This window comes from Paroedura picta, chromosome 7, assembly GCF_049243985.1.
Source record: "Paroedura picta isolate Pp20150507F chromosome 7, Ppicta_v3.0, whole genome shotgun sequence".
Classification (NCBI taxonomy): domain Eukaryota; kingdom Metazoa; phylum Chordata; class Lepidosauria; order Squamata; family Gekkonidae; genus Paroedura; species Paroedura picta.
This window is the reverse complement of record NC_135375.1, coordinates 42,834,322-42,860,469: the sequence shown is the minus strand read 5'-3', so window position 1 is coordinate 42,860,469 and position 26,148 is coordinate 42,834,322. Positions and strand designations below refer to the sequence as shown.

At 39.8% G+C, this 26,148-nt stretch overlaps 1 protein-coding gene across 8 annotated transcripts in view; it reads left to right on the top strand.

Moving 5' to 3' along the window:
• Positions 1 to 26,148, top strand: part of KIAA0825 (KIAA0825 ortholog) — a 242,669-nt gene that overhangs the window by 90,882 nt on the left and 125,639 nt on the right. For 7 of the 8 annotated variants that reach the window (XM_077347603.1, XM_077347605.1, XM_077347604.1 and 4 more), the window contains 6 exons: positions 3,103 to 3,242; positions 8,711 to 8,899; positions 10,721 to 10,954; positions 12,961 to 13,369; positions 19,077 to 19,236; positions 21,468 to 21,623. In XM_077347603.1, the coding sequence (XP_077203718.1) occupies positions 3,103 to 3,242; positions 8,711 to 8,899; positions 10,721 to 10,954; positions 12,961 to 13,369; positions 19,077 to 19,236; positions 21,468 to 21,623 (1,288 nt within the window). Of the gene's footprint in view, positions 1 to 3,102; positions 3,243 to 8,710; positions 8,900 to 10,720; positions 10,955 to 12,960; positions 13,370 to 19,076; positions 19,237 to 21,467; positions 21,624 to 26,148 lie in introns of those variants that run through there. The other variant, XM_077347611.1, reaches the window with a different exon arrangement.

The window sequence follows — 26,148 nt, the reverse complement described above, 5'->3', positions numbered from 1 at the left end:
CAACTATTCTGGGAGAGTCAGCTGAGTGAGAACCACCACTTCACTCTTGTCCACACAGACCTCAGTCAAGCAGGCCAGATCTAATTTCCTTTCCTGATAAATTCATAGTCCTTCCATCCTTGCAGATTAAGCTTGAAGATAAGGGTAAAGGAGTCTGGGTCTGTACACCATCATTCCTTAAAATTTAAAGATTAAAAGGAGAATTAACATGTTCATATTTCAATCACTTTCCAAATCTAATTCTTTGTCCACCACTGTACCTCCCACCTCCTCATTTTAAATTCTGTGGTCATTTAGGCATATCTCACAGCTTATCTGTTTTACCTCTCCATCTGTGGGAGAATCTATCAAGCTGTGCAGCAGATTTATAGTGCACCCCCAAAAATATATATATAAGCCTAGTTTGAAACTCTGACAGCTACACTGCACTGACTCTTAACAGGATGGCTGCTGTTGAACCCCCCCCCCCAGCTTTTACTGCCCGAAACCAAGGCTTGAAGGCTGGCAGTGCCTAGGTGGTTGCCTAGCCACAGTTACTGAGGAGATCAGCTTGTTAAAGCCTCTAACTTTTTTCTGGGTTTTAACTTCACAATCTTTGGGAGGGAAATTTAACCCCATCCCTAATTTTTGAAAAGAATTATCTGTAAATGTGGAGTTTTCCTCACATTTGTAAAAGATCTCTTTTGTCTATCCATGGTTCCATAGTTTGAATTTGAGTATCCATAGATGGCACCACGTGGACAATTACATGAATTGATGATTAAATGTTGTCCTTTATTTAGTTAATGTGGAGTCTTAAATGTAGTTAAAGGTAAAGGTAAAGGTGTTCCCTGTGCAAGCACCGGGTCATGTATGACCCTTGGGGTGACGCCCTCTAGGGTTTTCATGGCAGATTCAATACGGGGTGGTTTGCCAGTGCCTTCCCCAGTCATTACCGTTTTACCCCCCAGCAAGCTGGGTACTCATTTTACCCACCTCGGAAGGATGGAAGGCTGAATCAACCTTTACCCAGCTGCTGGGATTGAACTCCCAGCCTCATGGGCAGAGTTTCAGACTGCAGGTCTGCTGCCTTATGACTGCGCCACAAGAGGCTCTTTAAATGTAGTTACAGCCTTCTAAGTGCATTGAAATCAACTTGCTTAGAAGGATATGGTTCCATTTGAGACTGCTGTGATTCTCTGTATGTGTGGAAAAGAGCAGGATTCCCATTTCAACATAGCTGTGGTACAGTAGCTTTATGTGGTATTATGTCAGTGATTGCTCGGCAGATCCAGTACAGTTCAGGGATACCATGTTAGAGTATCTATACCTTGTTACTCATGATCTGGAGAAAATGAGGCTTCCAATAGCTCCTCTGTGAGATATCAGATTATAATAGCTGGCCCCCAATTGCACTAGTTTTCTGGGAACTGATACAAATTATCTTATGCTCTTTTCTTATTACAGAACTGAACATTTCTGTGTAACATATATATAGTTCACCTTTTGCCTCTTCATTTGGTTAGCCTTGTGTGCACAACTACATGAGCTTGGAGGATGAGAGAACATATGCTTCTCCATATGTCCAATATAAAACTTCTGAATGCTTTTAGTAGTGTTACCATACTGGCTGCAGGGAATGTCTACAGTACTCTATTTTCCCTTTGAGTGAATAACGTCATTTGCATTATGCTATAAGAGCCAAGAACAAGTAAATATATTGAAAGGCAATAACAACCCATCTGGTCAATGACAGTTAAGTTTTATGACTACCCTCAGTACTCCATTAGTTGATTTAAATATTATTAGTGAAATAGCTAACTGCTCAAAGACCTTGATTTTGTCACAGGTATGAATTAGAGGGAAATGCTATGGCTAACTTGCAGTGTTACTTACACAATGATAGAAGAGAAGTTGGAATAGCAATAGTAATAAAAAGGAGCTAAGACTAATTTACTGAATATTATCAAATCAATTAGAAATCTAAAATTATTTATTGAACAATCATAGAATTCAGCTATAAAAGATTTTTAAAGGCTTTAAATTCAATATATATTTCCTACAGAGATGCAAATATAAGTGAATTCCTCTGGCAGTCCGTGTTTGGATGTGGAATTAGCTCAGAAGTCACAAAGAACTAGTTTTGACCTATGCATTATTTCTTTCTGGAAAATATATGAGAGCACTAACATGAAGCCGAATGTGCTTGCTTTTAAATTCAACTTTTTAAAGTTTATTTTATTTTTTTTTCTTCCTTTCTGTAAAGAACTTGAATATGAGCATAATCTGTTGGGAAGTTTCCCCATGAAAGCCTCATGGAAGTCAAAGGGAACTGTCCAAGAGAACAGGTAGTTTAGCTGTTTAAATGTGAAGATCCCAAAATATTGTGTCCCATTAGAGTAAACATTTTGGAATTTTCTGTAAACAGATTAATCATGGTAATTTCTGTTTACCACTATATTCCAGGGATAAACTGCTAGACCAAAATGACAAAAAGTCTTGTAGCATTTAAAAAGATGGAACAAAAACATTTTAAAGCTTATAGTTATTGTGGCATAAATTTTATGAAATACATTGAACAGCAGGTAGCCCAAGCATATGGTACAGGCCCCTAGATGTTTTATCGACTGACCATGTTTTTAGATTCTATTATTCTGCTTTAATTGCAGTGTGACTAGTAGGTCTTAACACATTCTTTTTCATTATTTGTTACTTTTTTGTTTTTATAGATGATTTCAAATATTTTATAACATCATTCTAAACAATTAAATATAACACTGAATTAAAATATAATATGTTCAATTTATTCAGGCATTAAAATCATTTTTGCCTCATGAAACAGGAGCATACATGGTCCCAATGAAAGAGATAAGTGAGGTTACTCTGTATCAGTTATAAATTTGGCAGTCTACCAAATGTTAATTTGCTTTTAGCTAGTTGAGATTAAATGTAATTCCTTCCCTGAGCAGCCTTAAAGTAAGCAAAGCAACCATGAAAGCATTTTCAGAGTAATCTGGGAGGAATTGACATTTAAAGGAGTTAGCATTACATCTGCACTTTAAGGCTATTAATTTCATAGATAAATTAACTACATTATTCTGTCTTTATCTTACATTTTGAAAGGACTCCATCAGCTAGAGAAATGGCAGCTTGGGGTCAATTGAAACTGCTCTTATCCCAACCATATTGTAATTGGAACTTGCTTTTGGAAACACTGCTACATCATGATTGTCTCTTAGTAAAAATTTTGCTGAGAAGTTCCAGTAAGTATCGATGCTATCTATATTTGTAATAGTATCACTGTGGAAGTACAAATACATTATTCAGGATTGTCACATTCTACTACTTAGATATTACTGTATAAATAGTGGGCTGAACATCATAAGTTGACATACACTAAGTTAAAGAAAGCTGTACACATTTAATTACTAACATATTTTATATGTCTGGATATTTGCATTTTTTAATCATAAATGTATTGATAAGGTAGATCAGTTTCACAGTGTGGCTTTATATGCCCTTAAGAAATATAATACATCCTTAGATTATTAGACTTTATCATTCCAACTAGTGTGTTAGATCCAACACAACATTTATATTTGCCTTAAAGCACTTGCTACCAGTTGCTCGACACTATAATATATAGGGGAAAAGTGGATGACGCCATGCTTGTGCAAACAGAACCTCTAAATCTCTTACTGTTTGTGTATCAGTGGATCCAACCCAGTGGTTTTTAATCTAGCATAATATTCTTCTCCCATCAAGTAATTGATTTATGGCATCCCAGTGGAGTTTTTAAGGCAAGAGACACCTCTCTGTTGTGATCCTAATCTTCCCATCCAAATATTAATCAGGGTTGGTACTGCTTAGCCTGATATTCTTTGGGTGCAATAAAGATGAGACATATATCTAGTTTAATATAATATCATCTTTAAATAGGACAGGGTCCTATTAAATAAAAGAGTAAGGCCACCTGGGGAGAAGTTAGGGCGGGCCCTGTCCAGGATAAAAACTCAGAGGGCCCAATCAGGAGCCGCGAAGCAGCTCCTGATTGGGCCCTCCAAGTGTCCATCCAGGGCCAAGCAGCCAATGTAGCCCTTTCTGCCTGGGGAGCTGATCTTTATACTCTGCAGGTGAGCTGTAATTTCAGGAGCTCTCCAGGCCTCACCTGGAGGTTAGCAACCCCTGGGTTGGAAATATTCCTGGAGGTTTGGAGGTGGGACTTCAAAATTGTACAATGCCTCAGAGTCCAGCCTTCAAATGAGCCATATCTCCACACCCATGGCCTCATTTGCCACCATGCCACCACAACCTCCCACACAACACACATGACAACCCCATGCCCTTACAGACTGGACAACTCCTCCCCTTCCTCTTCCCACTGCCAAGCTCTAGCGCCCGTTGTATTCTTGGAGACAACGGGCTTTGCCCCTAGTATAATATATAATATCAGTTTACTGAACTTTCAATTTTAATTTACAGTTTAACTGCAATCTATAAGATTAGAATGAGCCTCTTGTGGCGCAGAGTGGTAAGCGGCAGAAATACTGTCTGAAGCTGTCTGTCCATGAGGTTGGGAGTTCAATCCCAGCAGCCGGCTCAAGGTTGACTCAGCCTTCCATCCTTCCGAGGTCGGTAAAATGAGTACCCAGCTTGCTGGGGGGTAAACTGGGGATGACTGGGGAAGGCACTGGCAAGGCCACCCTGTATTGAGTCTGCCATGAAAACGCTTGAGGGCGTCACACCAAGGGTCAGACATGACTAGGTGCTTGCACAGGGGATACCTTTACCTTTACCTATAAGATTAGAACAGTTGTTTTTAATGAGAGAATTTAACTGTTACCAGCATGTTTCTCAGTCTAAATCACACATGCCACTGAATCTGTTATTTGCCCCACTGCAGTAAAAAGGTGCATTACTCTGTCCCTCAGTAAGGCTAATGGTAACTAGGATGATTTATATAGGGCAGATGTAGTGAGCTAAATTACCTCTTCCATCAGCACAAACCTCCAACAGCTACATTTTTGTTAAGTTCATGTTTGTTTTGGCCCTTAGAAACAGCTATGCTTCAACTCTGGTGATTTTGTTAAAAACTGTTACAGGTTTATTGTGGAATTTCTATAATATGGGCCATGTAATCTCTGGTTTGTTTGTTTCATTTATATAGTAGAGGTGGTTACATAAGAAATAATTTTGTCAGGAATAAATACTTAAAACAAAATAGCTTTATTTTGCATAGAAAATCACTTAGTGTTTGAAAACCACTTAATGTTGTGCTTGAACATAATAAATGTTTGTGATCTATTAAAATGTTAGCTACAACTATTTTGTAATTCTGTTAAACTGCATAATGTTAGCATTTTTATCATCTCTACACAAAGCAATTTCATGTTGGTTATATTAAATTTGCATACTATTTAGTTCTGTCATTTTAAAGTGTTCTAACATTTGTCAGGAGAACATCACCATTCAACTTCTGTCATGTTTCTTATTGAATTATGTAATGTACTCAGTTACCTATTCAAATACATGTCATCTTCTACAAAGACTGACAAATGTCTGATGAAGATCATATTCTTACTTCATTGTGGTATTCTTGTATCACCCTGTGCTGAATTTTACTGCTTGTTTCAATTATCACAAGGCGAAATTATTGCTCTATTCCTTCGAGTTTCAGCAGAATGTACCTTACTTAGAAATGTTCAGCCCTAAATAAGTTTCTTTAGAACTAAATTTCGTTAATTATGTGGACACTATCTTGGAGTTGTATTGTTTATCTAAAAATATTAATTGTTGTGTAAATAGGGGATAGCCTTAAACCTTCAGATTGATTTGAACCCGGGTCATTACTTTCCCCCAACTTGAAACAGAAAGTGTTCTGAACTTGATTCGGGAGCTGAGAGGGGGGGAGGGTTTTATTTCTTTTCTTTTGACTGCCAGTGGAGAAGCTTAGTGCAGCATGGGGCTCTTTCTCTAATGAGCTGGGGGGGGGAGAGAAGGGAAGGGAGCCGAGCAGCCAGCCAGGAGGAACAGCCTCGCAGAGAACAAGGCAAATCTCTGCTGGTTCTGGAGCACAATAACTTTAAAACAGATTTCTCTTTCTTAATGAGCCGGGGGAGGAGGGGAGCCGAGCAGCCTCTCAGAGAACAAGGCAAATCTCTGCTGGTTCTAGAGCAGTCACTTTAAAACAGATTCCAGGGGGAAACAAAGAGAAAAAATAAATCTTGGGAGGAAAGTTTTGCAACCAGGAAACCTTTGAACTGATGTCCTGGCCAGTCAGAGCTTTTGTACAAGGTTGGAGGCTTGGCAGCAAGTTAATTCAGGGAAAAGCAGAGAGCTGCACTTTTACTCATGCCGATTTTTCAAACATCAAACCGCCAACAACTTATTTGTGGAGTTCCACAAGGGGCGGTCCTCTCTCCTACCCTTTCCAACATTTTCATGCGCCCTCTTGCACAGCTGTTATGGAAGTTTGGGCAGGATTGTCATAAATATGCAGATGACACCCAGCTCTTCCTCCTGATGGATGGTCACCCTGACTATCCCCCAGAAGCATTAGCCAGATACCTGGAAGGCCTACCTTTGGCTTTGACCCAGAAACTACACCTGGCCCAACACGCAGCGGCCAGAGTCCTCACAGCAACACCATGGAGGGTTCACATCCGGCCCATTCTCCATCAGCTTCAATGGTTGCCAGTTGAATTCTGGATCAGGCTAAAGGTTCTGGTAATTACCTTCAAGGCCATATGCGGTCAGGGCCCAGTGTACCTGAGGGACCGCCTCCCTGCCTATGCCCCCCCAAGGAGCCCTATACTCCACTGCCACCAACCGGCTAATGAACCCTGGCCCTAAAGAAGCCTGCCTAGCCTCAACCAGGTCCAGAGCCTTCTCTGTCCTGGCCCCCACCCGGTGGAACAAGCTCCCAGAGGAGATCAGGGCCCTGACGGAACTAAAACAGTTCCTCAGGGCCTGCAAAAAGGAGCTCTTCCACCAGGCATTTGGTTGAGGCCAGGCACAACCAACAACATCTGCAGGGCCCCTCCCCTCTCCCCAGAAATCCATCAAGGCATTCTGCTCCTGGAACAACTGTTTAATGTTGTTCTGTTACCCTGTTATCATCAGTTATTAATATTAATGTTATAATTATTTATATGCATTGTTATTTGTATAGTTCTCAGTTCCATGTAAACTGCTCTGAGCCTTCGGGGAGGGCGGTATATAAATTTGAAAAATAAAACAAACAAAAAAATAAATATCGAGGGTTATATCTACTCCAGGATATTGTGGGGAAAAGCTAGGGTCACTCTGGATCAGTCATGTTTGTTGCAGATTAAAAATGTAAATGACCCAAAATCAAAACGGAAATCGCATTCTGTGTAGACAGCAGGGACTGAAACAACCTGGGATTGCAATAAAAACGCTGTGCAGATTCAGCTCAGGTTTCACAGGCCTCGCCCACTATTAATCATATTGAGAAGAAAGTATTTTTTGGTGGGAGGATTGTAAAGAGGAAGTTTTTGGAATATTCTCAGTTATATTGACCTTCGTCCTTATCAGTTAATTAGAGACAGTGCTATTTCAGGCAGAATCTCATTATTTCAGACTATTAATTGAAACACCTGCCAAAAGCTATTCCATCCAGATCAAAATTGATTTTTTTTCATGAGCTGGCTTCTTTTGCCTCAAAGTGTCTGAGGCTGGTGTACAGTTATAATAGCTGTTGTCATCCTTTATTCTTGTTCATGTTATTGTTGTTACATATTTATCTATTATGCTTAAAACAAGCACCCAAGGAGGCACACAGAGTCCTCTAAGACAGTTCCCATCCAGGCAATGACCAGATACATGCTTGTTTACCACAGAAAGGATGGTGCATCATGTGCTTTTAGACCATGCCCTAGGTGTCAGAGATTTATAGAGATGTCTATAGGAAAGGTGCTGTGAAGAGGCATGGTACTATTGCAATGGGATAGAGAAAACCTTGCTAGTATTTGGCACTTAGACAGAAAATGCTAGATGGGGTGTCCTGTTGCAGTAATACTACATAAAACAATTTGCTGCTGCTGAGAACAGTTTAAAAAGTAATTTTAAAGCTTTTTTAAAATGAAAAAGGTACAAGCATTGGTGGTGATGCTAAAGAGTTATGCTTAAGAGCTGCCACTGAAATCCTACCTCGAATGGGATCCTACACAACTTCAGTTTGTCCAGAATGCAGCTGCCAGGCTGTTTGATCCATCATGGTCTGCACATTTCTAGCTTATTTTTAAGCAGCTGTACTGGCTTCTAATTGGTTTCTGGTTCGAATGCAAGGTGCAGATTGCAGAATCCCCAATTGCTGGGGAAGAATCCCCAATTCAAATGAAATAAAGTGAAATTTTAAGTAAACTTTGAAATAGTTACTCTCTGAAATCATGAGAGAAGTAAAAAAAGTTATTTATAAGATAAGACTAATGGTATTTCTTAATAAAACTACATACATTGTACATTTCTGAGTTCCCTTCAGCTTTCATATGTACTGAGGGTAGGTGAGATAAACCCTCAACGTATTTCAGTGTTTCCCCAGACTTACTTGCTCCCTAGCCAAAAATTCAGAAGTTCCATTTCACTACCTGTATTTTTTCCTCTTAACGAAACAAGTACCTGCTCTAATAGTCAGGTGGCTAACAGTTCCCTATTAGATGCTGTATACTTGTATTGGATTATGATTTTACATTTTTTTTCTGTTTTTAAGAATCTGAATTGTTTGAATGTGGAGAACAAGGTACCTGTCCTGATGAGAAAAATACCAACAAACCAAGTTTAACTGAAGCCATCTTTACAGTACTGTCTTATTGCACTTCATCTCCCACATCCCTTGGTGTTGTTCTTGAGAACTTCATGGAAAAAGAGAAGATGTGGGATTGTTTGTACAACATGTCAGGTATAAGAAACATGGTGAAATGTACATGTTTATATAGATTTGGTTATTTGGTCTTGGGTTATTTATACAGTATGTCAGTATACAGCATCTTGAATCACATAATATTATAAGTGTCTTTGAGATTTATTTAAGGAATATTGCTAAGCTTGCTACCTTCAAATGGAGATAAATTGTGGCAATATTAATTAGAAGAATTGGTACTTATATGCTGCTTTTCTCTACCTGAAGGAGTCTCAAATTGGCTTACAATCGCTTTTCCTCTCCCCACAACAGACACCCTGTGAGGGAGGTGAGCCTGAGAGAGCCCTGATATTACTTCTTGGTCAGAACAGCTTTATTATTGCTGTGGCAAGAGCAGGATCACCCAGCTGGCTGCATGTGGGGGAGTGCAGAATCTAACCCTGCTCACCAGATTAGAAGTCCACACTCCTAACCACTACACCAAGCTGGCTCCCAGTGGAGCATTCATAATGGCATTCATAGTTGTAATGTGGAGTATAGGACATCTTGTTTTCTAAGTAGATTATTCACAAAATATTATCTCAACCCATATTTTTATTGCATAAAATAGAAATTTAGTTACAGATACAGATTCTTTGTTCAACCCCTGCCAATAAAATTTCTGCTCAGATAACAATTTTTTGTCAATCAGCCTAGGTTCTAATCAATCCAAATGTGCATATACTTAGAAGCTACAATGGAAAAACACATGAACTGATGATTAAATCAGGTTAGCAGAACAAGAACAAAATGTATTTGGTGGAATGATTTTGTACCTACATGTCAGTAGTGCAGATGGTAGCAAGTTAAATCTAGCCAGCGTGAATGCACGGCGATATCTTGGAACAGTTAATGTTGATTGTTAATGTGCATATTGGTGCTGTTATTAAATAAAGTGATCAGTGCATCCTTCTATATCCCCATTAGTCCGTTCTCAGTTCTATCTGGGGAAGTAATGCTGATGCAGCAGTGGACTAAAACAAGTCCCAAGTAAATTTCCCCCCTTTCTTTTTTCTTTCAAAGTTACCATTACAGGCCATTTTCGAACTATATATAATTCTTACCAAATATCATAATAATACAATAATAATAATAACAATAACAACCTTTATTGGCATAAAACAATAAGAGGCAAATACAGCCAAGCAAGATAAACATATAATAGGGGTGATAATTACTAAATATCATGAAAATTGTTTAATGTTTTAACAATAAACAAATATTGTATTTCTTAGATGGCTTGCATCATTGAATATTTAATTTTGAGAGCAATTGTAAGCAGATCTGTACAGAATTCTACTCCAGTCTATTCAACATGGCTTTGTCCTGGGAAGTGCTCTTAGGATGGCACTGCAAGCAGATCAAACTACCCATCAGAACCTGTTTGTTCAAGAGGAGAAACAGGAAGTGTGTTGAGTAGTAATAATTTATCATCTTTTAGTTAGAAAGTAGAAGGATGGCGACAGAGATAAATTTGGTTTGAGCTCTGAATAGCCTTGGCCTTGGAAGTTCCCAGCGACAACTTGCTCTAGTGGCAAGGGTACACCTTCCTCATCTGTTCTGGCTCCAGTTACAAGGACCCTTCTCCACCTCCCTTTGAACCAGGAGTCATGGAGGCCAGTTTTCACCCAGTGGTGGCAATTGCACTGATGCTCTACATCAGCATCCCAACTTGCTCAGCCCACCTTGAAATTCTAACAGGTGGATAGACAGAGGCAAGGAGCTGATGTTTCCCCACTGAATAGGTATTAGTAGGATTCTGCTTGGGATTGCTCTCTTCATGGTTCAACTTAGTTAATGTCTTTTATTTTGCTTCCAAAGTTTCTAGTTGTGCTGAATTGGAACCGGAGATAATCAGATGTTTGAAGCTGACTCTGATGAATTCAGTTAAGGGTATAGTGAAGCAGATAATTTCTTTGATGCATTCATGGGAAACAACAGAGAACTATGGAACCTATAAACACAAGCAAACAGTTCCTGAAAGTTTGTTGAATACTGTTCCAAAGGAATGGAATTATACTCCTAGAGAAATGAAGAGGAAAGAATCTGGGAAATGTAGGTTGTTTTCTTATAACCTGTCAAAATAATGGTTATCCATTTAATGAGAACATAAAACTGAAAGAATTAGAGTTAAATGGTATGATTTAACAATTCTGGTAAGATAATTCCTGAAGTTTTGCTAGAATTGTTGACATATTTTAATGTAGTTACTTCCTTACTAAGTAATTAACAAAATGTCTGTCTTTGTAATGATGGGAGGAAGCAAGGACTGCAGGAATTTTTTACAAGACAGACAGGGTGCAGACTTCATATCCTGGATGCAGTTGTAAAAGATGCATTCATTCCCACACTCACCTACCTAGAAACCTTCTCAAGGTATGTAGTGTTGAGCAGGTTTTACTTATCCTGCTGCTCTAGTGATCCCAAGTATAGAACTTTCCCCCATTGTAATGAAGCATTCATGCACATGAGGAAAAGTAAAGAGGAGAACCCTGATAAGCTGTTTGATTTCCAAAATTCTTTTAAAAGGTGTATGGTGAGCAAATAAAATCACCTGGTCTGCTATGCTGTGGCCATTGAGCATCTTTAAATGCCTTTTTAAATGGCCAAATTCTTATTAAAAATGGCAACAACCATCACTGCCATGGTGTCTGGTCTGGTTCTAAGCCTCTTGGGGAGAAAAAAATGAACCTTTCAGTATTCATTGGGTCATTTGTAGGACGCAAGGCTTTCATTAAAAAAATTAAAAACTAATATTTGCCTCAGGGTTTTCACTACCCCACTGGCTGTCACAGAACCATTATGTTCACTATGAAGAATGGTAAACAGGTCATTTATTTTAGATTTTTAATTGTTTGGGAGATTTATATTATCTGTGGTAAAAAGATACAATGATAGTGATAGTCAAAGGTCTACAATTATTAAAACAACAACCTGTTTTCCTTTCTCTTGTTTTACAGTTTATTAAACAGATAGATTTTGTAGAGTGTAAATAAGTTATCACAGGTTTAATTCATAATTCATGTTGGGATTGTACTTTGTCATAGATTTGTAATATAGGCATTTATAATTGGCTGGCTCTACTAACTTGGCATGAAACCTTTTTCTCTTGTTTCTAAAACAAGTTTAAAAGTCTTAACTTTGTTCAAAACAATAGCAAAGTGTCCAGAATTTTCATATGCTAATTTAAATGTTTAATTAGTTTGATGTATAGAGGAAATAGGTAAAGCTATTTCAATGGAAAAATATTTACTTTATATTCCTGTTTTACACTTTTATGAAAGGGACCTTAATGTGGAAGTAATTTCTGTCTGAAATGACATAATAGTATAGGGAGTAAGAGACTGTGAGACAGAATAGTTTTCTGATATGTTCAAGTTGCTAAATGGAGGTTTATGTTATATCTTTAGACTGAGAGTCACTGAGATATATCCCAAAGGATGTGAGCAAACCCCTTGATGTGCATAGATCCTAGCTTCTTTGTTAAGTTTAATTCCAAGCCTTGCTAAGTGGTTAATTCCACAATGATACTGTGGGGTAAGTTGGTTAGACTAAGGGATAGTGAATTGCCCCAGGCTGCATTGAGAGGTTAACGTTTTAGTAGAGATTTAACTCAGGTCTCTCAGTGGTAGGAGCAACAACCTTTCCAATACAAGGTGAATATATCCTGGTTCATACATTGGCTTAAACTGGTACTTAGTATTATCCTCTATAAGGAAGGAACAAATTCACTCTCCATATTACATAGCTATCTAAAGTGAACTGGCTAATACAGACAAGTACCTATTTATACGAGGAACCAGATTGTGTGGTTATTCCCCCTAAAAAAAAGTGGAGATAGATATAAATAAGATCTCCCTATGTCCATTCGTTATCTGCATAGTAGAATGGATCGAAGAGAGAGCTTGCTCCTTTGCCACAAAAGATGATGCCAGTCCTATCTACCATGTGCATCTGCGTGAAATATCTCAGTTACTTCTAAAATTAGACATTGGCAGTGTTCAAAACTGCATGTAAAACAACAGTGTTTAGTATTAATCACTTATTTCATTTTCTTAAAGGTTTCACAAGACTTGTCGCTCAGGCAGTATCTATTGTAATCAGCAAGCTACCTACGGTGATTGCATGTTTGCCTCCTCCAATTAAGTATTTCTTTTTTCTGTCTGAGAGAAAAATGCCAAAAACTTGTGTTGAATCAAAAAAAAATGGTGTCCTTGTCTGGATCTTGATTGTAATTATATGTCAGATATTTGAGGAAGGAAGCACCACAGAACTTTTAATCGGTACAACACTTGACAGATGGAGCAAAGAGAAGCTTAGCTTGGTTCGTATATGTTTGGAAAGCATTATGGGGAAAAAGAAGAATAGCCCTAACCAAGTGACACAGAAAATCATATGGAGCATTGAACAGCAAAGACCAAACTGGATTGAAAACCAGTTACTAAAGGCAAGAAAACTAAGCATAGACTGGTAAGGCAGTATACTAGTTTCCATTTTTCCCTGTCACTCATTGCTAGGAACCCGTTTCATAATAAAACATTTGATAGGAAAAATATTTCTAATAGCAGGTACTAAATTCCCACAGGAATCTGATTATTAGGATAAACTGAAAACCAGGAAAATTGTATTTCCCCCCACTGTATGTTTGAACTTTCATTACATATATTCTGGTAATGGATTTAGCTACGGAGATTACATTAAATAGGATATGTTTACATAAAGGCTTCTTCTGGTCTTCTGATTAGAAACAAGTAAGCATGTTGAATTTTGCACCACAACATATCGAGAGGGGAGTTGATACATTTTGTAGTCACAGAAAAAAATAATCCAGCCATTTCTGATTGAAGAACATGACCCTAAGATTCAAACACAAGAATATTTTGGGAGAAAAATGCATTTAAATTTGTTATAGCTGTGAATTATTTGAACTATTTTAATGGAATGTGATATAATTTCCTGTTAAATATTTTCACCATGGGACAGACTTCTGCCTGAGAGTTTGGATACTTGCTGCCAGTCAGAGCAGACAATAACACACTGGATAGAGCAAGGGTCTTACTCAGTATAGCAAGTTCATGTGTTTGCTGTTCACAGTTGTTCATACAGCTTGTTGAATAAACTGACTCATGACTGTCAGCAGAATTGTAACAGTGAAGATGGTACTACAAAATTGAGTCCTACACTGGTTGCCACTCATGATCATAATGATAGAGTAATATAGTATTTATTTATTTATTTATCATACTTCTATACCGCCCTCCCCGGAGGCTCAGGGCGGTTTACATTATAACAGAGAACCATACATAAAACCATATTAAGATAGTAACATCATTCAGTTTGTAACCTTGCTGAAATTGGAAGGCTTTTTAAACAGAAACTAATCAGTAATGTGTGTAACTGGTAGATTCTAAATTTTTACCACAGAAATTTAAAGTGATATTAATCAAATATCATAGACTATTTTTTATTTTAAAAACACCAGTTAGATGAAATATATTGTAGAAAATATTACAGCAATTTCAGTTTTAAATATTTAATCTGAAAGATACCCTGGATAGTTTTACACATAAGTAGAGAAGTTCCCATTATACAATTTAGGTAGTCCTTTCAGAAATGTGCACTACATCATTATAATTAAACACAGGAGCTGCTCCAACTAAAGTTAGTTATAACTAAAGTGGCACGGATTGCAGAAGCATTTAAATCTGACTAACTACTGTTGGATTGAGGTCATAATCTGATAATGGATTACATTGATGGTAATGAGGGCTTGCAATGAATAGTGAGATTAGCAAGGAAATTACATGGAAGAGAGAAAGAAGTGTTGGGTAAGGTAAACTGAGCCATGGAAGCATTGGCCCTTCCCTTTTCCTCTTTCCCAATGATCTCAGTTTCCCAATTTACTGTGTTTATTTATATGGAAGCCCAGGTTATTCTTGGGTGCTGGGGAGTCATGCGAACAAGATAACAACATGCGTACATCTTATGTGAATAGGGTGGTTCACATTTTTTTGGAATCATACATCTACTGCATGAGAGTTGCTACAACCAACATATAAATGGAGCCAATGATGAACAGTAAAGGAGTGAACAGTAAAGGAGGGAGAGTTTCTATCACAGTGTGTAGCAATTTAGCAACCAAAATATACCTCTTGGCTGTAAGCCTCTATTATTAGTACTATTATTATTATTGTTATATTAATTACCCATTGCTATCAGCAATGCTGTCTCTTGGCGGGTTACAAGTAATAAAACCCCACATAAAATACATAACCCCGGTGGCAAAAAGCTATCCTCCTACCCCCGGATCCACTAGCTCCCTCCCTGTACATCCTAGGGGTAAACTATGTGTGCCGGCAATCCACTACCAGGTGATGACCTAGCCTGGTGATGATCTAACCTGGAGGGGGCTCATCTGATCTCCCCATGCTCTGGCCTCAATTAAAGATCTGTTGGAAAAGCTCTGTCTTGCAGGCCCTGAAGAACCCAGAGAGTTCCTGCAGAGCCCTAGGCTCTTCTGGTAGCTCATTCCACCAGGTTGGAGCCAAGACCAAAAAGGCCTTGGCCCTTGTTGAGGCCAGGCAAACTTCCCAGTGGCCAGGTGCCGCCAGCAAGTTCTGCGGGGGGCATAAGATGACAGGTGGTCCCTCAGATATGTGGGTCCCAGATGGCACAAGGCCTTAAAGGTCAAAACCAAAACATCGAACCTGATCCAGGCCACAACTGGAAAATAATGCAGCTTCCTCAACACAGGCTGGATATGGGCCCTCCACGATGTTCCTGTGAGGACCCTAGTAGTTGCATTTTGTACCAGCTGCAATTTCTGTGTCAGAGACAAGAGCAGGCCAGCAGAGAGTGAAATCAATTCTGGATGTGACCACTGCATGGATAACCATGTTCAGGTGCTCTGAGGACAGGTAGGGTGTTAGTAGCCTCCCCTAGCGTAGATGGTAAAATACCTGGTAGGCTACCCTTGTGACCTGCACCTCCATAGAAAGCAAGCCATCAAGGGTAAGTTGCCCATCCATCCCGACTCCTGCGGCACACTCATGCTTTCCAGGTCTTCATCCCGGGTCCCGCCTGGGTCCTTTAAAATCCCACGAGCCAGAGCCCCCTCCCTCCCTCCCTGTTCCCCGGCCAGCAGGATGGCCGGCAGAGGCACTCTGCCCTGGCTAGCCCTGTGGCTGGCCTGTGCATGTACACCAAGCAGAGGCCTGTCCTTGGCCCCCACCTGATCTGCGCCAATGCCGCACAGGGGCACAAGACAGGCTCACAGGAGAGGCGCACGAGAGGCGACGGTGAGCCCAGTCAGAGGGAGGGTGGCTGGGTGCCGCCTGCACCACTGCTGCGCCGTCCGTCCCGCCTTATGGTCCCTTAATTCTGGTCACCTTCTGGGTAAACATGCTTCCTGGCCTGCCCTCTTCCTCCATAGCCATAGGACCTCTGTCTTGGAGGGGTTGAGTTTCAAGTGACTCTAGTCAAGCCACCCAGCTACAGCTTCCAAACATCTGGTGAATGGTTCCATAGGGGAGTCTGGGTTGCTGTCCATAAGGAGAAAGAGCTGGGTGTCATCTGCATATTGGTGCAGATGAACCAGCTGAGCCAGAAGGCGCATAAAGATGTTAAAAAGTGTAGGAGAGAGCACTGCCCCCAGTGGGACCCCACAAGGGAGTTGGAAAGAGTGCGACAGCTCATCCACCACTGCCACCCTCTGTTTCTGGTTCTGCAAGAAAGAGATCAGCCATTGAAGGTCTTTCCCTTCCCTTAGCAAGGCAGTGGGCCAACAACTCATTGTCAACCATATCAAATGTGGCTGACAAATCTAACATCATGAGGATGGCCAAACCGCACCGATCCAACTGGCGTCTCAGATCGTCCAGGGAGACCAATACCCCATGGCCTAGACAGAAGTCCGACTGATATGGTTCAAGTGCTGAAGTTTCCTCCAAGAATGCCAGGAGCTGGTCCACTGTGGCCCTCTCAACCAGCTTACCCAGAAACGCAGGATGTGAGTCTGGGCGGTAGCTGGCCAGGTCCTGCAGATCCACCAATGGTTTCTGCAGTAAGGTACTAACCACTGCCTTCTTCAGCGCCTCAGGGAACTCCCCAGAAGACAGAGAGGTTGAGAATATCCCTTAGTGGGCCTCCTGGTGTAGATATAAAGCATGTCTTATCTAAATGAGGCAAAGCTGGAAATTCAAATTATTTTTCAGAATGGTGTCTAAGAAAAGTGTCCATTACCAACAAGCTCATTTGCTAAACAAATCTCAATAATATTTCTAATGGACTGTGACAAACTCGATTCTGTTAAATGGCTACACAAATTTTGAATCAGTGGTAAATGTCTAGCTTTATAATCATTCCCTTATTCAAATGTTTTATGATTAACATATATGTAATAAAATACCCCCCTCAGTTTTTGTACTTTGGCTAATTTAAACACATACTGATTAACTTAAAATAAGTGGTATTCCTGTTTCCCTATTACAATAATGTTTTCCAGTTATTCTTCAGTTATAAAAACAAGTTTTAAAATATTGATGCTGATCAAATAATTTTTTGGCTGAGTAAAACAATGCTGATGAACAAATGCAACCGATAAGAAAGCCCAACAAGAAAAGTGGCAGTTATAGTAATTGCCAGACTCTGTATCTACAGAATCCATTAAGATAACCTGCACTATTTTTGTTAACACCCCAGTTATAAACAGCTCACTAAAATTTTTGTGAACACCCATCCCAAAAAAGTAAAGAAGTGTCTGTCTTTGCAAAGTAATTTGTTGAGTTGAAGATTATTATTTTTCATCATAGTGACCCTGAGTCGCCTGACTGGGTACATATAAAGATTAAGATGAATGCAGTTATTCCTTGGCTGAGGTCTGCCTCTTTCAGGGCACATTCTCCCTAATGACATGATTGATAGGCAGTCCCAAATCCAAAGAGGAACTCATTAATCACAGCACTGACTGAATCCAATCATCTGCTTCACCTGCACAGTGATGGACAGGAAAGGATACAGTATGGGTTCTGACACTGATACACTCTTTTGTCAGATGGCCTCAACTCTCTCAATGTCATCTTCTAAGCAGCTTGACATAAAATTCAGCTGTATCTCTATACTGGCTTTAAAATATATTAAGGATGTTAGTATATTCTCCTCTTGTGAATCTCTCAGGGAAAATATTTCCTATTCTTAAGCAAAGAAATAAAATGCAACTTACAATATTTTAAAGTAATTTACTGTCTAGCAAGGCCTGATGCTATATTGTGAAGCCACATTGTTTCTATTGTCCAGCAGCTGTGTAGCATTTCAGAGACCAGATCCAATAAATTTTGCAGAAAAATAATGTAATATTGTCACATTTTAAATATTGAATTGCAATTTACTGCTAAAATCTTCCATAATACATTTTGCTGAACTCATTTTCATTCAGAAATGCTTATATTGTAGGCTGTATTATTATGATTGCTATAAAGATTGTCCCATGAATTTGTAGTTTTGTCAGTTTTCATAGTTCTTAAAATACCACAGTGGTTTGAGATGGCAAACTGCAAGATTTGAATCATACAGTAATGGCTAATGTATCATAAATAGAAGGGGAAAGATACTATCTTCTCTTTCAAACCAATAATGGAAAGTACATTCTTAATTTTTTTCAAAGCAAATAGTGATATAAAGTTTCTGTAAGTAGGCTGTTGCAGACCTTTTAAGATATTGATTTTCCAGCCAGCACTTAGTAAAATAACTACTTCTGTGGCATTTAATCAGGGTTTCATATATTGCGCAACAGGTAACACAATGCTACAGAATAAAGAATATTAATACTTTTTATCTGTGGTACTTTTACACTAACAGAAAACAAATAACTTTATTATACTAGTATGCTTGATTTGCTTTTTTAAAATAAAATTTTACAGTTTAACATGATTAAAACAATTTTTACACAACTGTAATTATAAAACTATATATTGGTGAGGGAACAAATGTTAATCAGTAGTTTTGAATACTTGAACTTCACGGAAAGATACATTTTCATAGTTTTATCAGCTGCCAGACAAATCTATGAATATGATTATAGATTTGTGTTGCTATTCTGTATTAATATTCTTGAGTTTTAGTAGCATTATTGTTGGTGATTATTTGTGATACTTATGGGTTTTCCCCCCATCCCCTCTAGTACTGTTACTGCAGCAGAAGTTGGTAGAAGCTTAGAAGTGGAAGCTATTGAGCTTGAATTGGCTGAGCAGAAAATAAACATGATGGTCCTGGATATCTGCCACAAACCAGGTGGCAGTGAATACCTGAGGCAAATTTATCACATCATCCAGCTCAATGAGGTAGGGAAACGGCCTTTTTTACCGAGCAATTAGGTGTGTAGTGGCCTGAGGCAGCGTCTGCTGGCAGCTAAGGGTTAGTCAAGGAGGTGATAATGCTTTGTAAAGTCAATACAAAACTCAATATTGCACTGTTAGACTTCTTTTTAAGTGTTTCTGCTTTTATTTAGAAAAAGTTACTTCAGAGGAAATTATCTGCCTTTTATTCATGAAGGTAAACTGACATGCTTCATTAACTTGTTTCTAGTTATATTGCATAGACCACAGGATATGTTAGCAGTTAAAACAGTCAGAAATTAATAGTGTTACAAAATCAGTTATCTTTTATTTTATGGAAAATAAAATTAAAAAGTAATAAGTTATTTCATCCATCTCAATGTTGCCCTAAGTTAGAAGCAGCGCATAACATATGCATGAAAAGAGAAATACCACATGAATGTATACACATACAGTACATTAAAAATTATTAAACTACACTGCCAAACAGTAAGATCATTTTACTAACATGTATGATTAAACTATTTCTCATATTCTTTTGGATGCGGTTTTCCTGTATTTGCTCGTTTTGTTTTGTTTTCCTGAGAAAGCCTCACATATCAAATGCAGCTAAAGCTGAGTAAAGACTGAAGTTGTACTCACTCCTGAAACATCAAATTCTTATGTATAATTTTGCAATAGGAATTTGAAATTTTTTAGAAATATGCATGTATACTTTGGATAAGGTTATTTTTCAGTATTTTTGGGGTGTAATAGTTAACTAATGGAGAATTATGAAATTTGTGCATTCATTAAAAATATATTCCATTTGTTTATTGTACACATTAAACTGGGTTTCCAAAGACATAATAGAAGGAATAAATGTTCCAAATAGAAGCTGCAGATTTTAAATAAATACCTGGCATTTTACTAATCCCCCTAAGAGTTATCCTTGGTCCCAGAATCTCATTCTGAACATTTTTTCATTACTCCAACTAGCCTGTTGAAATAAATAATAAATTGAAACAGGAGGACACAAATGCAGTTTATCACCAGCCTTATGATGTATGACATTTAGAAGTAGTTGATAAAAATGGGCCAAAGATCATTTCCAAAGCAGATCTTCTCAATCTTTGTCACAAAATGGTTACACCTTTACTTTATCTAATAAGTACAGACTAAATAATGCAATATTGAAATAATAATTGTTATAAATTATTATTAACCACAGAACTTGATGCACGATCAGTATGTGTATTCTTCAACATATACACAGTTGCTTATTTCAGGGAAAGTAATCCTCATAGAATCATAGAGTTGGAAGGGATCTAATGGGTCATCTAGTCCAACCCCCTGCATTATGCAGGACACTCACATCCCTATCTCTCATCTACTGTAACCTACCACCCCTTGCCTTCACAGAATCAGCCTCTCCAGCCTCTGGTTAAAAATTTCCAAAGTAGTCATGCAATACATTTATTCCCTGCATGTCATATGTGCAGAATGTCCTCTAGCTAATCCACAAATCTGGAGATGACTGTGATACAATTGACATAGAATAGCAGTATGAATTTTTTATTGTTGTAAGGAATTGCAAAATTTAATAATAGCGTTTAGAAAATTATTGATACTGATTACATACTTATATATTCATGAGAATGGGTAGCTCTGATGGTTGTAATATTGGGTGTGTAGGGGAAAATAGACACTGTAGTTGGTAAACATACCAATGTGGTAATGTGGAATAAAAGTGAAATGACATTTTAAATAAACTGTCTTTTGTGGCTAGGTAGAGCTGACTATCAGCTCTGTTCCTCTTTTCCCCATTGGACAAGCTATACTCCTGAATTGTTTTATCTTAGCTACAGAAGTTATCACATCAGAAATTATCGTAAATTATGTTGTTGCCTCATTTGTTTAGGGAGGACTTTTAGTTCACAACACTTGTTTTCCATAATCCATATACGTAACTGAATGCCTCGTACTAGTCATTGTTTTCAATGAAGAATAGAAAAACAAAAATTATATTATACTAGTTACTGAAAAAATAGTTCATGTCACAAATATGTAGCTATTAGCAAAAGCATAAATTACCAGTTAAAACACTGAACAGGTGCTTTGGGTTGAATATTTGTTTAAAAACATAAAATGTAGAAGATTATGAAAACTCCCTTTCATGTTGTTTCTATATATGAAAAATTTGTTTAATTGGCTTTGCTGAATGCTATTAATATCCATCTGGGTTTCCTTTTTTAAAGGAGTATTTGTATGAACAGCTGACTTATGAGGAATGTTCTGAAGACAACATTGCAAACATCAGATCTTTGAATCTCACGCTAAGGAACAAAGAACAACAGGCTGTTTTTGACCCTTTCCAAGTTCACTACTGGTATTGCACTAATATCTTAGAAAAGGTTAGTGACTGTTTGAAGCATTTCCGCTCTCATCATTGAAATGGAGTATTGTGTGATGATGAGGCAATTATTACAAAGAGAAATGAAAATCTAGTTCCTTTGTCAGATAGCTTCTGATAATGTTTCTGTTGCAATAAAAAGCTGGTAATGTACACATATCTCAGACTTTGCACACAGAAATATCCACTTTCTCATACTATATCCCTCTTGTAACCTTCAGCTGCAATCCAAAATGGCATGCTTAGAATTGCTTTTTTTGCTGGTCCCAGACTTTTATCACCCGAATACCAGCTAATTTCATATTGTGAAAAGGCAGTTTGGAGAGGGGGGAGGTTTAAACTGAGTAAAACCTCCACAATGAGTTTTTAAAAGTTTTTCTCTCGTTAGAGATTAGGCAGGAGAGGTGAAGTCAAGTTAATTGCTTTCCAGCCTCACCTTGGACACCTTTTTAGAGATGGTAATAGGTCTAGCAAGAGAGAATGGGATGATCAAGGCCCCTCTCCCCCATCTCTTAGGGAACAGAGATTTGGTGGAATTAAGTACAAGAAGGACTTCAGGAAGTAACTCCTGAAGACTTCAGGAAAAGCTTCTTTGACATGACAGTGGGAGGAGAAAGAGAAAATGATAGAATTCCTGGGAGCAAGGACGAGGCTCTTTGATGCTGATCAACCCATCTCCTCCTCCTTCTGGCTAAAATACTGCAACCAAAGGTCACCAGCACACTCCTCCCCAGCTTATTCTAAGGAACCTCCTTTTATGCGTTCCCCACCCCATATGATCCCACCCCCTCCTTCCCAGAGAGCCAGCTCCTGCTGCTTGACAATTGGAGGTGGCTATTGGCTCCCAACTCCCCTGATCTGGCCTAAGGTCTTGCCCTTCGTTGTGGGCTTCGTTGTGGGCTTAGTGCACCTATGTCTGCCAGGCATCATGGCCTGAGCAGAGATGGAGGGCTGACCATATCCTCTATCCTCAGAAAGTGCTCAAATCTGGGGAACACTGATGATACAAAGACTCTGCTCAGTTCTTACACTGTTCTGCCAGGGTGCCTGTTGCCTTGGCCACCATGTTGCACACTTGGGCCACTATCTGCTAAGCTCTCCCAGTGGAGCCTTCCAACAGTGTTCCTATACCTCCTGCCATAGGCCTGTTGATCAGTGTGTTGGGGACCAACTCTGTCTTCATTTCAGCAGCTCCAGCAGTCAGACTACTTGCTGCTGTACCCATGCTGGATCCTGACCTTTCTTGTGGCTCTTTGTTAATGGTAGGTTGGGGAGACCGGGGTTCGGGGCAACCCTAAGATTCTCTGTGCTCCCCAATGTATCTAGTCATATAACAGAGGAGGTGAGCCTATGGCTTTAATCCCAGACAAGCATAGAGCTAAATCAGCTCTAGCATTTGCCAGTGGTCTGTACCCACTGATGTAGCCTAATTGTGAAAACTTTTTTTCTGGTATCTAGCCAGTACTGTTCTGCACATGGTTTAAGCCATTACTGTGGGTCCATCGCTGCTGCCAACATGAACTGCTTACTGCCCTTCTCCAACAGACAACCTTTCAAATACTTAAAGAGAGCAATCATGTCTCGTCTCAACCTCCTCCAGGCTGAAAATTATCAAGTCAGACTTTCCTCGTAGGCCTTGGTCCCCAGGCCCCAGATCATCCTCATCACTCTCCTCTACACCCTCTCAATTTTGTCCACATCCTTTTTGAAGTGAGGCCTCCAGAACTGCACACATACTCCAGGAGTGGCCTGACCAATATAGAATACAGTGGGACTAACTTATATTATGTGTTTGCCTTTTAAATCACTGAATCACACAGTCTGCTCATATTTATTTATTTATTTATTTGTTTGTTTATTTGATTTCTATACCGCCCTTCCATATGGCTCAGGCGGTTTACATACAACATGGGGGATACATGGAACGAATTAGTACATAACATAAACAAATACAACAACAACAACCCAATAATGCAATTTCAGTGATCATAAACAATACAACAGGAATGGAACCCAGCCAAGGTCCCCGAGAGGACAGACTGGTTCAGGCCATGGAGGGATGTCTGAGGGGGGACCTGTTGATGGTCTCAGGCAAATGCCTGGTGGAGGAGCTCTCTTTTGCAGGCCTTGCAGAATTTTGGGAGTTTGGACAGGGCCCTGAACTCTTGGGAGCTCGTTCCACCAGGTGGGAGCCAGGACAGAAAAAAGTTCTGGCCCTCGTTGAAGTCCAACATACTTTTGGGGGGCCAGGAATCACTAGCCAGTTGGCATTGGCAGAGCGTAATGCTCTTTTGGGGGTATATGCAGAGAGACGGTCTCTTAGTTACACTGGGCCCAGACTGTGTATGGCCTTGAAGGTAAAAACCAAAACTTTAAACTTGATCCGGAATTCAGTTGGAAGCCAGTTGAGTTGTTGAAGTACAGGCCGGATATGAGATCTCCACGGTGTATTGGTGAGTATGCTGGCCGCTGCGTTCTGGACCAATTGCATTTTCCGGATCAAGCATAAGGGCAGGCCTACGTAGAGCAAGTTGCAGAAGTCCGGTCTAGATGTGACCATCACATGGATCACTGTGGCTAGGTGTTCTGGTGCCAAGTAGAGCGCTAGTAGCTTGGCTTGGCGTAGGTGGTAGAAGGCCTGCCACGCTACTTTTGTGACCTGTGCCTCCATGGAAAGGGAGGCATCGAGGATCACCCCCAGGTTTCTGGTGGAGTGGGTTACTGTTAGAGACACTCCATCCAGGTTGGGTAGGCGTGCTTCCTCATTTAGTCCCTTCTTACCCAGCCACAGGACCTCCGTCTTTGAAGGGTTGAGCTTCAGACGACTCTGCTTGAGCCATTTCGTCACTTCTTCCAGGCATCTGGAAGATTTTGCTTACAGTCCACAAGTATGCCAAGATATCATTCACATACATTGCTACGCAGAAGTGTATATTCCATCCATTATACATGCTTCTCATTTTTGTGACCTAGATATAGAACACTGCACTATTTATTCAATTGCATCTTGTTGAACTCTATCTCTGTCTTTTTTGGTGTTTGCTACTCCTCCCAATTTGGTTTCATCTGCAAATTTGAGTAGTCCTCCACCTCCTCATCCAGATCATTGATAAACATGTTGAAAAATACCAAATTTAGTAGCAAGCTGTGTGGAACCCCACTGCTCACCTCTCTCCAATCTGATGAAATACCATTGACAACTACTCTTTGATTGTGGTATTCTAAGCAATTCCTATCCACATAACCACCTGAAAATTCAGCCTGCAGTCTTCCAGTTTACCTAGCAGAACATCATGGGGAATCTTGTCAAAAGCCTTACTGAAATTCAAGTAAACAACATCAACTGAGTTAGCACAATCTTGTAAGGTCGTAATTGGTTCACAGAAGGAAACCAGGTTGGTCTGGCAGGACCTTTTAGAGATAAATCTATTCTAACTCCCTTGGATCAAGAAATTTCCCTTTAGATGTTTGCAGATCACTCCCTTTCAAATCAGTTCCTTTAACTTAGTTGTAACTGAGGTCAGATTCACTGGCTTGTAGTTTTTCAGGTCATTTCTCTTTCCTTATCTGAAGATTGGGATAACATTTGTTCTACCCCAGTTTCTGACACATCTCTAGTCCTCCAAGAGGTCCTGAAGATGATGGACAAAGGTTCCACAAGCTCTCCAGAAAGTTCTTTGAGTTCTTATGGGCGCACACCATCTAGTGCAGCCAGAGGCCTCTTGACAACCTCTCTCTTCATGTCAATCCACCATCCAGACATTATACCTTGCCTACTACCATCCCTAGATACCCCCATATTTGTCTGGGAAAACACAGAGGCAAAATAGGTACTGAGTCTTTCTCCTATCTATCTGTCCTCTGTCAGAGTCTTTTCATCTTTACCCAACAGTGGGCCTATTGCCCCATTTACCTTATGTTTCCTTCTCACATATTTGAAAAAAAGCTTTTCTTGTTATAGTGGACTTCCCTGGCCAGTCTCAGCTCACTCCCAGCTTTGATCTCTCTGATGGCTGACCTACAGTGCCTTATAACATGTAGGTGCTGTTCTTTAGAGGTCTGTTCATCTTTCCATCTGTAACCGCTCCTGCGGAACAGTAGTAATAAAACAGTAAGGGCTAAAGAAGAGGAGAAAGGGCGGGTTCTGTCCGGGATAAAAACTCATAGGGCCCAATCAAAAGCAGCGAAGCAGCTCCTGATTGGGCCCTCTGAGTGTCACTCCAGAGCCAAGTGGCCAACTTCGCGCGGCTCCCCATTGGCTTGTTGGCCCGGCCTCGCCTGGGCTAGCCGGGGAGTCACCGCTTCAAGGAAGAAGCCTTCCCTGACAGTAAGTCACCTGGCTGCCTTCCCCTCGCCCTTGGGAAAGGAGCAGGGACGCCGCGTCAAAGACCGGGAAGGCACCCGGGCCGGGAAAGGAGCAGGGATTCCGGGTCGAAGACGCGGAGTCTCTGCTCCTTTCCTGCCCCAGGTCCCTTCACACTGGGGAAAGGAACAGGGTCGCCATGTGGTGGCCTGCTCCTTTCCCG